Below are 16,965 nucleotides of genomic sequence, written 5' to 3'. Positions count from 1 at the left end.
TAGGGTCTGTTGCTAAAAAATAGTTGGTCCAAAAGTTTCTGCTATCTGTCGGTCTGGATACAGTAGTGATTTATTGATATTATACTGCATTGTCCTGGACACACTTTCAGATACAGCATATAGATTCCACCTAAATGATACTATTGAAGCTTTATTTAAACTGTACGTCTATGAGTTATTGTTATTTGTGCATATGTTATACACTGTGGTCATCCTAGCACCCTCATTGGACCAACACAAGCATCATATTGGATTGGTAATGTTTACAAGACCATGCTATAGAGAAACTCCACAATGTGGTGCATGGAAAGGTTGGCATTCTTCTAAAGCGACAAGTGAACTTTGCTGTCCCATTGTGTATTCTGTGTTCACTGCCAGCACTTTTTCTCCTTCGTCTCCTCTCTTTTCCCCTCTGTCGTCTCCTGTTGGTACAGCAGTAATCAGTCCAGCGGCTCTGGTGCTACTGCAGGAGCACAGTCTGGAGATAAAAGTGTTGGGAGATGAGGAGTCCCTTGGCAAAGCCTCAGGCACAGAGAAGGTCAACAGGCCCGCTAAGAAGGACCGTTATCATCCTGGTAACATGTTATTGAAGAGCCTGCAGTACTGTTTATTTACAGTTATTGCTCCCTCTGGGCGCACACTTCAACGCCTGGGGCTGATTGCTCTGTAATGAGTTTAGGAACACAGAGAGCCAATGTGAGGAAGGAGCAGAAACAAGGGAGGAAAGAAGTCTACGGCCAGTAACCAGTGGGTCAGCAGGGACAGGAAACACAGCTGCAGTATAACAGGCCAAGGTGTTTATTCTCCCGTGTGTGTTTGACCAAGCAAGCAAATCACTTCAAATAGGACAGCGCAGGTTTAAATGAGCTAAAGCCCTGTGCAACAAAGCAGCAAATGCCTCCTGACCAGGACTCACCAGCATCTCATTATGAAAGAGAGAGACCTGCTGAAGGCGCATTTTCATCTGTGAAGTCCACAACAGCTGTGTGGATTTGTCAAAATATTGTTTCATTCTAGAGACATAAGTTCAAATGTAAAATATCCCAATGATTTACCAACTGTATAAAATGCATCTGTTTTTAGCTTTTATTTATGCTTATTTATTGCTTATGTTTTGTGTAACTTGTGTTATTTTGTTGCCTTACGGTACCTTAATTCACATTTGTAACATGTGGTCTTGTGGAACTATTGATACCTTTCACTTCATCAACGTTATTTTAAAATGTATAGAACCATTTGGAATACACAATACACAACCCTTCTTTGGTAAAAATATATTTGATAGAGTTATAATTTATTTAGCACTATATTTAGGTAGGCTTTAGGCTATAGTGTGATTATTCTTTATTAGAGTAAAATTAGCCATCAAACTTTTCAGTGAATTTCCTGTTTCATTTATATTATTTACTAAAGTGTCTCTGTGAACCTCTCGAGTCTGTGTGTCACCATCATGTTGCTCTGCCTCCTCCAATAACAGCAGCAGCGACAGTCTCTCCTTCCCAGACTCTGTGTCTGACACACAGAACACTCTCTTCTCCTTCTTAACCACTCACACTAAAGTAAGCATGTCTAAATTGATGGTTTAGGAGCAAAACTAGGCAATGTCTGAAAAAGAATTGCTTTACTGTGGTGAATTCACGAGTGAATTCATTGCGCTTATATTTAATGACTAACTAACTTTTCTAGTGCTTTTAAAAGTCTAACTTTGACATTTCTGGGTCTTTTGCCTCAGAATACTGGGTTAAAGTTTAGAGTCTGTTCTGTTAGAATACAGCAGCAAAAGATTCCACGGAGCTGTTGTTGTTTTCTTCCATGTTTTCTTCTATTTTCTGAAAAGGAACGGCAAAGTTAATTCTTTCATTACCGGATCGCAACATCTGCGGACTGATATCAGTGCTTTTGGCTGATACTGGGCCAATATATTGATAATCTACTCTATATACAGTACAGTACACATTATATATATATATATATGAACACCAGATCAATAGAGGCCCAGATCTACCACACCAGATTAGACCCAAGGTGTAGGCTGTGCAAAGGGGCCCTGAGACCATCCTGCACATAACTGCAGGGTGCAAGGTGTTCCGTCTGTTCCGTCCCTCTCTACCATCCGACGGAGTGATCTGGCGGTCACGCCGAGTCAAAAAATGGCGACGATTTTGATCTTTTTTTTTGCCTTCAAAGTAAAAAAAATAAGAATTTACCTACCGGCCGACCCACTTGAAAAATGTTGGGTCGGGTTGCAGCCAACGTACAATTTATATGGGGCAGCCTAACACACACAAAATTGACATGTTAAACATATTTTACCATGGCATGTACCTACACTTTGTCTAAGGAACTGTGCCAAAAACCGATAGGAAGAAAAACTTAAAGTTAAGTGAGCAGATAAACGGGCCACTAATGACTCCAATGTTAAACACAAGGTAAGCCCGCGTGTGGACCAGTCCGGTGAAAATCCTATATGCACGAACAAACCTTCTGGACCAGGCGGAGCAAATGATACGTGCGAGAGTCTGAATGGATAAACGTGGAGATGCACAGTCTCTGCACCTGTGCGTCGATTACCAACGGGACCTGCACCGCGGCTTGATGTGCTGCTGTTATGTTATGTTGTAAAACCATACATGTATGCACAACTATTGGAGATGTGGAACCATACATATGGTGTTGAACCAGTAGCCTATTCTATCATTTCAGGAGATTCAAGACAACAGACCTACCCTTAACAACATGCATTGATTAAGACGCAGAATTGAAGCGGCTCTGGGTGAGTTATTTAACTATTAATGCCTCTCATGGTTATGTGTCAGTCGCGGGGGAAAAGCGTGACTTTTGAGAATGTGCACAAACCTTTGAGCACATGAAGCCTAATGCCAATAAACAGCAGTGAGTGAAAAGTCCTCTTTGATCATGTCAACATTTTTCATAACTGAAGCCGCTTTTGGCTGTGCTCCATTCACACTTTTTATGTCACCAAACACTAGATTTGTTCTTGTATTACAAGCATTTTGGACTCTTAATTTAAATCTTTAATTTGGATGAATTCCAAGGAAATGACACAAGGCATGGGTGGAAAAATGGAGGAGGGGGGTAAATTGGATATCAACAGAAATTCTCTATTGTTGTTATAATCACTGGGGATTTATGTATAGTGATTAATGTCAATATCTTGCCTGTACAGCCTAAATACTGTCATGTGACTGGCAAGGCAAGTTTATTTGTAGAACACAATGCATACACAAGGCAATTCAAAGTGCTTCACACAACAGACTGTAGCTTTAATTTTCTTTCATTCCAGTGGTCTAACAGTGGTCTCAAGTTTGTAACTGGCTTTAAAAAAATGAACTTTCCAAAAGACAAAATAAAGTTAAAAAAGCCAGATAAAAAGTAACTTCATTTAGGGCTATTTTTTATGCTATATGTTGATTTTTATTTTATTTTGCTTATAAAATTGTTATTGTGACCTGAATAATCACAACCTAATAATCTTGACATCCCTAAATGGGAGACGTACCAGTGTCTGTGTTTAATCTGAATGCACTTTGTGTCCATTCTGTTAACCTAATAATTACATTCCTGTTTATTGAAAATTACAACTTTATTTTACCATTGTACATCTTGGTTTTGTTACTTTCTCGCAGAACCGGGTTGTAACAAGTTTTTGAATTGCCATACTTTGTTCTAAATTTGTACTAGTGCTTAAGTGATTGGGTGGGGGAATGTTGCCTGTGGTGGATATGTGTTGCTCTCTACTAACGCAAAGTCTGGCTGTGTTAGAGTGTGCTGCAGGCGTGTTGATGAACGGCCTGATCCCCCTGCTTGGAGCATAATGGATTTATAAATAATTGCTTTGTGGATAAACATGAAATTTCATAAATGTTCTTATCCAGAATAAAAACATTACCCATTTGGTACATTTTTAAGACCCTTTTTTCAAAAATGTATCGGGATACATATCGTAATGAGGGAATTGTATCGGAATATACAAGTATCGGGATATGTATTGTATTGCGACCCCTGTATCGGGATACGTATCGTATCGCGAGGGTCTTGGCAATACCCAGCCCTAATGTGCCCTATGTATGTCTGCAACTGTCTTAAAGGAGGTATGGACGATTTTTCGGCGATTTGAGAACGCAGGCGGAAGTGCTCATGCCACTCCCCCGTGCGGACTGATACAACACACACGTGCGTTTGTTTATTAGCGCAACGGAGCGCATTGCTCGTCTCCCGTAGATTTCTGTCCACTTCTGCGTCAGCTCGAACTGTCTTTCTCCGTCTTCATTTTGCCCCGTACACTGAGGGAACTATATTATGATAGATCCATGCGCTTAGGCACGCGGAAACGTGGGGACGAGCCTGACGCGGCTGCAGGTGAGCGGTAGGTGCGTTTTATGATTGATACGTGGCAGGACAAATGATTTATCCACGCCACGAGGAAATATGATAAAAAAATTTGCTGAAAAAAATCGTCCATACCACCTTTAATGTGCTTCTATGTCAATTCTGTTCACTGTTTTAATTTAGTTGTATTTGTTCTGTTTTTATTTATTATTAAATTGTATAACTTCCATTCCGGAATTTAAAATGTGTTTATTTACAAACTTTAAAGGGTCTATAACACTTTCTACGTGTGTATTTGAAAACACTATGGACCACTCCTGATGACTGCTAGAGCCCCCAAAGAGTGAATTTCAGTGGTGTTTACTGTGAGCGGCAGCAAACCTACTAGACAGCTGCTTGGAATCCCACCAAATACATTTTATTGAAAGTATATTTTGTACAAGAATTTGTGCTATCAAACAAACTTTGGCACATCAATGAAGCTCATATTGCAGAGAGCTTTTCAAAATAAATCAGCAGAATAAATACAGACAGCTTGCAAAACACAACTAGTAAAGCATTACAAATCCGACCTATTTTCCCAAAACAAATGGGATGACAAATGAAACATCGACTCCAAAAGTGTTGATGTGGTTTGCAATAGGAGAGGATTCCTGGATAGTTCAGTCAAGGATTGTGTGAAAGGGCCATTTGTGCAAAGCTGAAAGTATTTTATTTTTATTTTTACCAACACACACGTCACAATGCTAGAGGCGGGCCCAGAGCCAAAGACAAGCCATGTTCCAAAGTACATTTAGAACACCAATAGCCCTGAGCAACAAATTTAAAAATATCAACCAACTCAAACTTGCTTGTGTGACATCATGAAGTAAACAACTGTGCCATTTGATTAAATTTCTTCAATATTTGTCCATCAACCTTTTCCAGACCTGATACAACTCACAATCAAACACTTTCATTACTGACCATTTCTCAGAGCTGCTAACATTTAGTGACATTTGAAGAAGATGAGATGCCAACTGGGTCTCCAACACATGCATTATATCAGCCATCAACAATTTACTTACAAACACTGAGGTTGTTTGTGAGGTTTTCTGCTGAGTGAGGTTTCTGCAAAACAGTCCAAGTTGCCTGCATGTTTGTTAAATGATTAGACAGAAGCACAGGCGAAAACAGGCCTAAATACAATTAGAATGGTTTACTTTGGATAAAGGACTATATGTATAAGTTGAATTTACAGTTGTAATATTCGATCAGTTAAAAAATCTTGATATAGTGGCTCGCCTGGTAGAGCACCCGTTGCATACAGGTCTCTTTGTGTATCAATACTAGAGGTGGGCAATATATCAAAATGTAGAATATATGTGAATGTTGTTTTGATTCTTTATAGTGAAATAAATACTACAAAAAGAGCACGTAAAATATAAAAATGAAAAATTGTTCAATTGTAAACTTTCCAATAAGGGTATATGGTGATATTTTATGCACGCTCTTTTTCATATATTTTGCTACTGTTATTATTTATTGTTGTATTTTGAACTTTAATGCCAAAGCAAGTTCATTTTTGAATCCTGTTTGTTGACAATTGCGATACTCCAAAAATAGAGATATTATGTTTTGTCAATATTGATACAGAATGAAAAGGACAATACTTTATCTATAAATATATCAGACCTCCAATTATTGTGTGTTCTGCAGTCTAATGTTGCTTTTTTATTATCATTGTGATGTTGAAATCTGTATCAAATAGTGATTTTTTTCTTTATATGGATATTAAGGTATAATATTTTAGTATCACAACAACACTGGTCTATGGCAGATTCACTTATATTCAGTGTGGCATTAATCAGACACAATCCTGAATGTTTGGTAATTGCACAAATCCTGCTGCTGCTGCTACAGTAATCAATCATTACATAATGTTTTACATGACTAAAACAGACCAAAAAAATAATTATTATTAATAATTATTATATTGTAAAATTCCACCATAAGACAACAACAAACTTATCCTGCGATATTCTATGAAAATGGATGTAAAGTCCACAAAGACGCCTGAAGAAAGCAAAAGATATGAGATGACAATAATAAAAAACGCAATCATAATAAAGAGTAATCTCCTATGGATACAAATGGACGATAAATAGTATAAATCAAAAGCAATGTTCTTGCCAACAGTCCCCAGACAACACAAATTTATCTCCATAGTGTGTGGCTGTCTCAAAAGAAGCAGAGAAGAGAAGAAAAGTGCTAAAAGGGAACACTGGAGAGGCCATTTAGTGATTTGAGCAGTGAAGCTTCTCCACTGCCAAGGACATGTAAGAGAGACAGAGAGAGCCCGAGTGCCTCTCAATACATCAGACGTCAGGAAAGCCCCCTCACACTCACACCAATGCATCTTCTTTTGGAAATCGTCAGCACCGCCGCTCTCTCAAGTTGTTGAGCAATACAAAACAACAAAGAGCCGGATACAATCGGAGGCAGCAGACTGTGCAGTAGCCAGCACATTGATTAAGTTAATGTATTTAAGGATATTTGAGAGAATCTGAGCTGTAGCTGATGTAGCATTATGTCAAGTTCGCAGGTTCAGAGAGTGAACTATTCTTGTGAGATTGTATGCATTATTTTACATTACACACATTTACAGGAAAACACAAACCTCTGGGCTAAGGAGCACTGTGGAACATTTTGATATTTATCCTCATTACTTATTCTGTCAGCCTCTTCTTGGTTGGTTTATTTTTCTCTTAATCTCCAAAATAGAGAGCAGACTCATTAATTAACATTACCCCAAAGTAAGGTAAAGACTATGAAGGGCATACACTGTACAAGGAGCTCAAAGCAATTCTGTCTCTGTAGGTAAAATGTCCTTATGAGGAATTGGTCTATGTTTCCTGTTGTCGGTGTAACCCATCATTCGTTCAGGAGCGGCGTTCCATAGTAGAAAAAGATTCTGTTGTAGTAATCTGGACTCTGTTTTTTGGTAAAAACGAAAAGTTTCGACTCTCATCTAAGAGTCATTCTCAATCTGAGAATCCAGACCGGAGATATTTATCCAGTGGGCAGGGCCTATCCAGAGTAGAATAAATATCTGAGTTCCCGGTCTAGATTTGCAGATTGAGAATAACTCTTGGATGAGAGTCGAAACGTTTTATTTTTACAAAACAACAGAGTCCAGATGAATACAACTGAATCTCTTTCTACTACATTTCCTGTTGTTTTTAATGTATTCCTCCCATTAAGAGAGCAGAGTGACTGGTGACATGGGCTTATCTCCATAACTGTGCTAGCTGCCTCTCAACAGCAATTAAGTACCGTACAGGACTACAAAGGACTACAAAGCCGTTTTCAAGTTGCCCAGAGAAACGATGCATTGTTGACTTTTTGCTGCACATGAACATTTGTCTAAATCCATAGCAGAAAGAGGCAACAGTAGCTGGGGAGGAATAAGGTGAAAAGTTGGACTTAACATGGGCAGTTACTCACAAGGCTGACAAACTTGTGAATTGTGGGTTAAGAACCCACTGACAGACCATTCAAAGACCATTCAGTTTATTATTATATTAATGTATTAGTCCAGAGGTGCAGAAAAACAATGTGCTGCTCACTCACTGTCACTGTCATTTGGAGTAAAATGGTAGTTTATTCAGTCAGTATTCAGTTATTCACTCATACAAAAGAATTTGGGATTTAGCAGAAAATGTCAACAGTTGGCGTATATGACGAAACAAATGTGACAGAACAAGATAAGAATGCCATTTGGATTTCACTCCAGAAACAATTAAGCTTGCCTTATCACGTTCACGGATCTCTGCCTCCTGACACAACACACAACAATAGACCATGACATAGTGTTTACAGATTAGCCAAATTCTCAGTTCACCACAATGATTATGCACTGTGCTAAGTAGCATAAAAAACATATAAATGAGAGTCAGACTACATTTGCATTTCATTGAGGGTTAAAAAGAGCAGCATGAATTTAAGTCATACAACTCATTAAACACAAAACTCATTAAATGGTTAAGAAAACAAGCAGGGGGGAAAAAACTTGCCAACTTCACTGTTTCTATGAAACCTCAGAAAAACCTTTTCACAGTGAGGAGAGGGTCAGAGGGTCTATGTGTTAGAGGACCTTTAGCCAAGATTCTAACAGTAAAAGAAAATCTGAAGACCACCACAGAAGACAGAGCTGACAACAAAGTGAATTAAGCCTCATCTAAATGCAAATGAGGCTTCGGGGCTTTGGCAAACACCTTACATTACCACTGTCTATTTTAATAAACCAATTATATTGTACTCCGTACTACACCATACAACAAAATAAATGCTGTGCTACACAAAACATACATGGGATGGAAATTGCAACTGAACAAAAGGAAATGAAGCAGGGCTTAGAACCTAACATTTAAATTAATGTTGTTATGTTACTTTTAATGCCGGTTGGCAGCCAACTGAAAAGGTGCATTTACCGCCACCTACTGTAGTTGTACGTCTACAAAGTATGTGGTTTACGCTAGTCCGAGAAAGAGAAAGAAGGAGAGAGCAACTCTTTAAATTGATGTCCATCCATCCATCCATCTTCTGCCGCTTTATCCGGTCCGGGTCGCGGGGGCAGCAGTCTGAGCAGGGACCCCCAGACTTCCTCCTCCCCAGACACTTCCTCTAACTCCTCCGGGGGGGTCCCGAGGCGTTCCCAGGCCAGCCGAGAGACATAGTCTCTCCAGCGTGTCCTGGGTCTTCCCCGGGGCCTCTTCCCGGTGGGACATGCCTGAAACACCTCCCCAGGGAGGCGCCCAGGAGGCATCCGGAACAGATGCCCGAGCCACCTCAGCTGGCTCCTCTCGACGTGGAGGAGCAGCGGCTCTACTCCGAGCTCCCCCCGTGTGGCCGAGCTCCTCACCTTATCTCTAAGGGAGCGCCCAGCCACACGGCGGAGGAAACTCATTTTGACCGCTTGTATCCGCGATCTTGTTCTTTTGGTCACTACCCAAAGCTCATGACCATAGGTGAGGGTAGGAACGTAGACCGACCGGTAAATAGAGAGCTTTGCCTTTCGGCTCAGCTCCCTCTTTACCACAACGGTCCGATGCAGCGACTGCATCACTGCAGCCGCTGCACCGATCCGTCTGTCGATCTCACGCTCCATACTTCCCTCACTCGTGAACAAGACCCCGAGATACTTGAACTCCTCCACTTGGGGCAAGGACACCCCACCCACCTGGAGAGGGCAAGCCACCTTTTTCCGGTCGAGAACCATGGCCTCGGATTTGGAGGTGCTGATTCTCATCCCAGCCGCTTCACACTCGGCTGCAAACCGTCCAAGTGCATGTTGCAGGTCCGGGTTTGATGGAGCCATCAGGACAACATCGTCTGCAAACAGCAGAGATGAGATCCTGTGGTCCCCAAACCGGACACCCTCCGACCCCTGACTGCGCCTAGAAATTCTGTCCATAAAAATTATGAACAGAACCGGTGACAAAGGGTAGCCCTGGCGGAGTCCAACATGCACTGGGAACAGGTCTGACTTACTGCCGGCAATGCGAACACAGCTCCTGCTCCGGTCATACAGGGACCGGACAGCCCTGAGCAAAGGGCCCCGGACCCCGTACTCCCGGAGCACCCCCCAAAGGACACCCCGAGGGACACGGTCGAAAGCCTTCTCCAGATCCACAAAGCACAAGTGGACTGGTTGGGCAAACTCCCATGAGCCCTCGAGCACCCGATGGAGGGTATAGAGCTGGTCCAGTGTTCCACGACCGGGACGAAAACCACTCTGCTCCTCCTGAATCCAAGGTTCGACTATCGGTCGGATTCTCCTCTCCAGTACCTTGGAATAGACCTTACCCGGGAGCCTGAGGAGTGTGATCCCTCTGTAGTTGGAACACACCCTCCGGTCCCCCTTCTTGAACAGAGGGACCACCACCCCGGTCTGCCAGTCCAGAGGCACGGTCCCCGAACGCCACGCGATGTTGCAGAGACGTGTCAACCAAGACAGTCCTACAACATCCAGATACTTTAGGTACTCAGGGCGGATCTCATCCACCCCCGGAGCCCTGCCACCGAGGAGTTTGCGAACAACCTCAGTGACTTCAGCTTGGGTGATGGATGAGCCAGCCTCCGAGTCCCCGGTCTCTACTTCCTCTTCGGAAGACGTGACTGAGGGATTAAGGAGATCCTCAAAGTATTCCTTCCACCGTCCGACGACATCCCCAGTCAGCAGGTCAGCAGGCCTCCACCCGCACCGTAAACGGTGTTGGTGAGACACTTCTTCCCCCTCCTGAGGCGCCGGACGGTTTGCCAGAATTTCTTTGGTGCCGACCGATAGTCCTCCTCCATGGCCTCCCCGAACTCCTCCCAGGCCCGGGATTTTGCCTCTGCGGCAGCACGAGTCGCGGCTCGCTTGGCCTGCCGATACCTGTCGATGACCTCCAGAGACCTACAAGCCAGAGTGGCCTGATAGGCCTCCTTCTTTAGTCTGACGGCATCCCTTACTTCCGGTGTCCACCACCGGGTTCGGGGGTTGCCGCCACGACAGGCACCGGAGACCTTGCGACCACAACTCCGAGCAGCTGCATCAACAATGGAGGCGGAGAACATGGTCCACTCGGACTCAATGTCCCCAGCATCCCCCGGGACATGGGAGAAGCTCTCCCGGAGGTGCGAGTTGAATACCCTACTGACAGAGGGCTCCACTAGACGTTCCCAACAGACCCTCACAATGCGCTTGGGTCTGCCAAGTCTGTCCGGCTTCCTCCTCCGCCAGCGGATCCAACTCACCACCAGGTGGTGATCGGTTGACCACTCTGCCCCTCTCTTCACCCGAGTGTCCAAGACACGCGGCCGGAGGTCTGATGACACAACAACAAAGTCGATCATTGACCTCCGGCCTAGGGTGTCCTGGTGCCATGTGCACTGATGGACACCCTTGTGCTTGAACATGGTGTTCGTTATGGACAATCCGTGGCTAGCACAGAAGTCCAATAACTGAACACCGCTCGGGTTCAGATCGGGGAAGCCGTTCTTCCCGATCACCCCTCTCCAGGTGTCACTGTCATTGCCCATGTGGGCGTTGAAGTCCCCCAGTAGAACAACGGAGTCCCCGGTCGGTGCACTGTCCAGTACCCCTCCCAAGGACTCCAAGAAGGCCGGGTACTCTGCACTGCTGTTCGCCCCATAGGCCGCCACAACAGTGAGAGACCTGTCCCCCACCCGAAGGCGTAGGGACGCGACCCTCTCGTTCACCGGGGTAAACTCCAACACGTGGCGGCTGAGCTGAGGGGCTATAAGCAAGCCCAAACTGTGCGTGGAGGTGAGGCCGACTATATCTAGTCGGTATCGCTCAACCTCCCGCACAAGCTCAGGCTCTTTCCCCCCCAGCGAGGTGACATTACATGTCCCCAGAGTTAGTCTCTGTGTCTGGAGATCTGGTCGCCGAGGCCCCTGCCGTCGACTGCCGCCCAGATCTCTCTGCACCGGCCGCTTATGGATCCTCCTGCGGGTGGTGGGCCCACGGGAGGGCGGCCCCACGTCGCTCTTTCGGGCTGTGCCCGGCCGGGCCCCGTGGGGTAAGACCCGGCCACCAGGCGCTCGCCATGGAGCACCCATCCCAGGCCTGGCTCCAGGATGGGGCCCCGGTGACGCCGATCCGGAAGACGTAAACTGCCTTGTTCTTGTTGTCATCATAGAGGGCTTCTGAACCGATCTTTGTCTGACCCGTCACCTAGGACCTGTTTGCATGAAGCCCCCGACAACATAGCTCCCGGGATCATTCGGGCACTCAAACCCCTCCACCACGTTAAGGTGTCGGTTCAAGGAGAGGAGTACCTTGCTGTGTAATCTACTTTAAAGGTCCCATAACATGCAAAATCGACTTTTCAGAGCTTTTAACCTTCTTACATTGCTATTTGTGCTTCATATATGTTCCCAGAGTGTTTTTTTTATTGATTCCCGCAGTGTTAAGCTATATGACAGACCATCTCCTTTCCTCGAATCTCCAAACTGACGGGGGGTGTTCACAGGACCGCGTCATAATCACAGGCACGCGTCATCATCCCCCCTCCCCCTCCCCCCTATATATATATATATATATATATATATATATATATATAGATATAGATATAGATATAGATATAGATATAGATATATCTGTTCTGCGCACGCTGTAGAATAAACACCAGATTTATTTCTGCTCAAAGTAGTGTTGATCTGAAGTTCTATCGTTTCTCACTCAGTCGCACGGCAGGAGCGGCGCAGCGCGGAGCAGACAGCTGTGGGGCTACGTCACGGGTGGGCGGGGCACACACGCGCTCTGAGACTACGTCACGGGTGGGCGGGGCACACACGCGCTCTGAGACTACGTCACGGGTTGGGCGGGGGAGCCAGATCGCTCTTCGTAAGGGTGGGGGCGAATATCAAACCAAGCCGTTTGCATTTCCGGGTTGGTGAGGGGGTCCAAGGTCTGGGTGATATTTCTTAACTATTATGTTAAGGGTGTTGCACAACCCTTATTATTATCAATTATACACTTAGGATAGACCACGAAATGTGAAAAAAAGCACGTTATGGCACCTTTAAGATGACTAACATAGATACAGGCTGTCATAAAACACCATTATAATTGTCAAGTAATGCATGGGATCAAAGCACCCATCCTGTTCCTGGTGCTACTATCCCTGATATTAAAATGAATATATGAAAAGCTGTTCTTATGTCTAAATACTTCATGGAAATGTAATTTATACGAAAAATAATCTCTACAACAACTATCTGCTTAAGCAAATGCCTTCATTGCACCATTACTTGAACTCATGTTGTACACAAAAGTGCATTAATTTAACAACAAATGTGCATTCATATCTCCTTGCTAACTTTAGTAAAGCATTTACTGGAAAGAGATTAATATCAATTTCATAAATCATTCAGAGGATACATCCGCAGCCAAAGATGCTGGTATGTTAGTTGATCTCCATGTGGGGATCAGTGCCCAATAATCAATGTCTATGCTTCTTTGGGTTTTAGATCAGGACAGAAACTAGAATTCATAACAACAAAGAAGTTGTTTATTCGATCCAATGCAGTGAAGAAAGCTGTAAAGAACGGTACATAGGTGAGACAAAACAGCCTCTACACAAGAGGCTTTATCAGCACAGAAGAAATACAAGTTCAGGACCTCAGAGTGCCGTGCATCTCCATCTTGAAGCCTCTAATCACTCGTTTGAAGACGGTGAGGTGAAGGTTTTAAGCAGGAAGAAAAGATGGTTTGAAAGAGGAGTCAAGGAAGCTATTTTTGTTAAAAAAGAAAGACCTTCTTTAAACAGAAATGGAGGGCTAAGGTTTAATCTTCCTGTTATTTATAATGGGTTACTGAACCCCTGGAAAGGTAGAGGACCAGGACCAGGACATTTAGATGCTAATCAGGTACTCAGGGTGGTTGAGCCAGGGTCTCACAAAGACAAAGAGGATTCTAATAGCCCATTAAGATTCTGAATAGGCTACCTCGGTAGATACAAGGGGGGAGTTTCTGTTGAAACAAACAACTCTTTCTACTTCAGGAAGGCTCCGCCCAATGGGTGGGTCTTACCACAGAACAGTATTAATATCGGAGTTCTCGATCTAAATTCTTTTATTGACAATGACTCTTGGATGAGAGTCGAAACGTCTAATTTTTCAAACTGAGTCCAGATGACTACAACTGAAGCTTTTTCTACTATGGAACACGCCTGGACGAATGAGGGATTACACCGACATAACAACAAAGACTTTCAGTGATTCACAATACTGAAGGAAGCATGATTTCATTTTTTTTTTAAGTAACACATCGCACATAGTGTTGACCTCTGCCATACCCACCAATCCCATTCAATGAGGGCTCTGCATTATTTGAAATTTGAGGGCTAGACTTGGTTTGGTTACTACGGGATATAAAATATTGGTAAATTGAGGTTCAATAATGTCTAATAAATCATCTTCCTCCTGGTTGTGTTACTCACCACTCTCAAAGCAAGCATCAAAAACCAGATGTCCTTTACGTGGAGGTCCTGAGAAACCTGGTGGACTCACTGTCAGCTTATTGACATTTCCCACCAAAGCATCCTCTACTCCAGTCTCACTGCCTGAAGAACAAACAACACTTATTAGTAACAGTTTTATTACCATCCAGTTACAAAGCACAACACCAAAAAATAAAGTTAAATTAAAAATGATTGTATTGCAAAATATTGTTTTATAATTCCCAATTACCGGTATATCAATTTAAAATAATTTGGTTCTGTTCTTGGTCAGTAGAATGTATGTGCACATACAGGAACTCTGCATAGACCTCCTCCAACTACTTTTCGCGCAACTTCAGTTCAGGTGTGGGACAGCTGCTAATCCAGGTAACGCGCTATGGCTAGCACACGCCAACATCCTCCTCCACCTGCACTTATCTAACACACACATCATATTTCCCCTCAGATACATATATTTCTCAGTCACATTAAGTGCATGGTGTTTCTTTGATCCGGAAAAGGGCAGTAGCTCTGACAACCCAAAACAAAACTGCTGAAATGACGTTGTTTACATGGAGCTAACCTAGCTAGAATATGTAGCATATAGCACTAATAGCATCGGTATCATGCACATGACGATAACAAAACATGGATGCTACTTGTGTTGGAAAGCAGAGCGATGTTAGCCTCATTTATCCAAAGCAAAAGCGATGTACGCTCAGTTATTACACACCAGTCTCGCCGTCTCTAACGGGGCTCTGCTCCATCTTCCTCCTCTGCTAAAGCAGCCGACGCTCTCCCCGCGTTGCCAGGACAACAGAGGAAGAGTGTGCAGCGGTGAAGTCCTCTCCATCACCACAGCGCCCCCCAAAACACGGCTCTTGCAGGCAAAACGGTACATTGTTTTTTCAGAGACAGAAGTTTAACATTCTGAATTAATCTAAAAATGGACGATGGAAACGTTAGAATCCACGTGTTTGATTAAATATAATTAGAGGAGCCAAAAATGGTACGGAGCTCAAGTAAATGTACACACAGGGCCGGCCCAGCCTATAAACGAACTAAGCAGCCGCTTAGTTAATCTGGCAACCCGTTTTATGCGAAGTGCAAGCGCAGCGTGCGCCACTTGTGTAGTAGCGCTGCTGGCGCGGCAGCGCACACAGCGGTAACATATCGCACAAACCGCATTTATTTGTAATGACAATCTGGCAACCAAGACACCAAACCTGCGCTGATTGGTCAACTTCATTGTGCGCGAGGAGAACGAGAGCAAAACATAAACACAACAGAACGTGGTCATCATGTCCAGAGGAATATATCTCCTGGTGCCGAAAAACGAAAGAAGAAACTTCTTGACGATGTAAAGAAACTGCAAACTCAACAACACTCTCCAGGTATTGAACTTCTCTTACAAAGAGACGGTTAGTGCTGCTGTTTGAAACAACACGATTCTGTCACGTTAGTTTGCTCAGGCTGGAGGCGACGAGAGCTCTGCCCCGCGCACAATAATATGTCTGAATGAAAGATAATAAGCTTAACATTGACACCAGCCCGTGTGAGCTGCAGGTGAGGCCGGTGAGGTGCGTCTATGCCCCGGGTCACTAAGAGGCGGAGATCCGGTCCAGACGAGCGCCGTCTCGTCCAGAACCTCTGACGTGAAACTTTGGAGTGAACAGTGTGCGGCCCCTGTCCCGGGCCCCTGTCCCGGGCCCCTGTGCAGCCTCAGTTAGAGATGAGCGGGTTTGAGTTTGCGTCCCTCTCTCTCACATCACCATGTGTGAGATCAATCGTGACTCGTGATGTCTGTTTTACTTTGACTTCTTAAAGTGCAATAAGAGGAACGTAAAGGTTTATGCGCGTAAGGTCCATCAGCCAATCACATCGCAGCATTGTTTCACGCAGGAGTCCAGTGTGTGATGTTCTGATCAGAACAAACATTTATATTGTAATTAACTTTTAATAGAGCAATAAAACATTTAAATGTATTTAAAAAGCATCATTAGACTATTTGTTATAAATTATAATAAATTGATAGTGAAAAATAACGTCTGTTATAGAATAATACGATATATTTTTATATAAAAGTGGCAAAGTTGCAGAAACGCAGTCTCTTCACTATAGCTAGGTTTGGACCTTCACTTCTAGTTCTGTTCATTCTCTGGGAATAACATGTTTGTACTGTGTAGCTTTATGAGTGTTATCAAGCAATGCTTATGCCATTTGTTTAATTTAATATAACTTGTTTTGTCACTTTAGCAAGAAGGAACAGTTGGGAGCTGTAAAAGATAAATTAGTAAGGATAACTATTAATTTTACATTTTCAGTTAAAATTAATCAATTTAATCATAATTATTTTCATAGCCAATATTGTATTGAGTAATTAAGTACACTAATGTATTAATAACTGGCTTTAATCATTTTCTCCTGGCACAGTTTCATCACATCATCATTTTATAGCATTACAACCTCAACATTTTACTCTTACTTTAGCGGCTGGACCACATTAAAATGCAGCAGAAGACACAAAAAAGGTCTGAAAATCTCTGGGGGAGGGCCCCCAGACCCCCCCCTGTTCATTTATTTAAACTGCTAATGTGCTAATGTGGCTGTCGACCCTTAACGC

General features: G+C 43.5%; 1 protein-coding gene across 1 annotated transcript in view; it reads right to left on the bottom strand.

Annotated features, from left to right (window-relative positions):
* Positions 1–15,218, bottom strand: part of agbl4 (AGBL carboxypeptidase 4) — a 227,709-nt gene extending 212,491 nt beyond the window's left edge. The window contains exons 1-2 of the mRNA XM_072438010.1: positions 15,076–15,218; positions 14,343–14,465 (exon numbers count right to left, since the gene is read on the bottom strand). Coding sequence (XP_072294111.1) covers positions 14,343–14,465; positions 15,076–15,109 — 157 coding nt within the window. The 5' untranslated portion in view covers positions 15,110–15,218. The remainder of the gene's footprint in view (positions 1–14,342; positions 14,466–15,075) is intronic.
* Between the last annotated feature and the right edge of the window lie 1,747 nt (positions 15,219–16,965).

The sequence above is a fragment of the Eucyclogobius newberryi genome, unplaced genomic scaffold (genome assembly GCF_026437365.1).
Source record: "Eucyclogobius newberryi isolate DKJ021-1_F unplaced genomic scaffold, fEucNew1.0.hap1 SCAF_9, whole genome shotgun sequence".
NCBI classification, from domain to species: Eukaryota; Metazoa; Chordata; class Actinopteri; order Gobiiformes; family Gobiidae; genus Eucyclogobius; species Eucyclogobius newberryi.
Note: the sequence above shows the minus strand (reverse complement) of the source record. Positions and strands in the feature narration are given on the sequence as shown.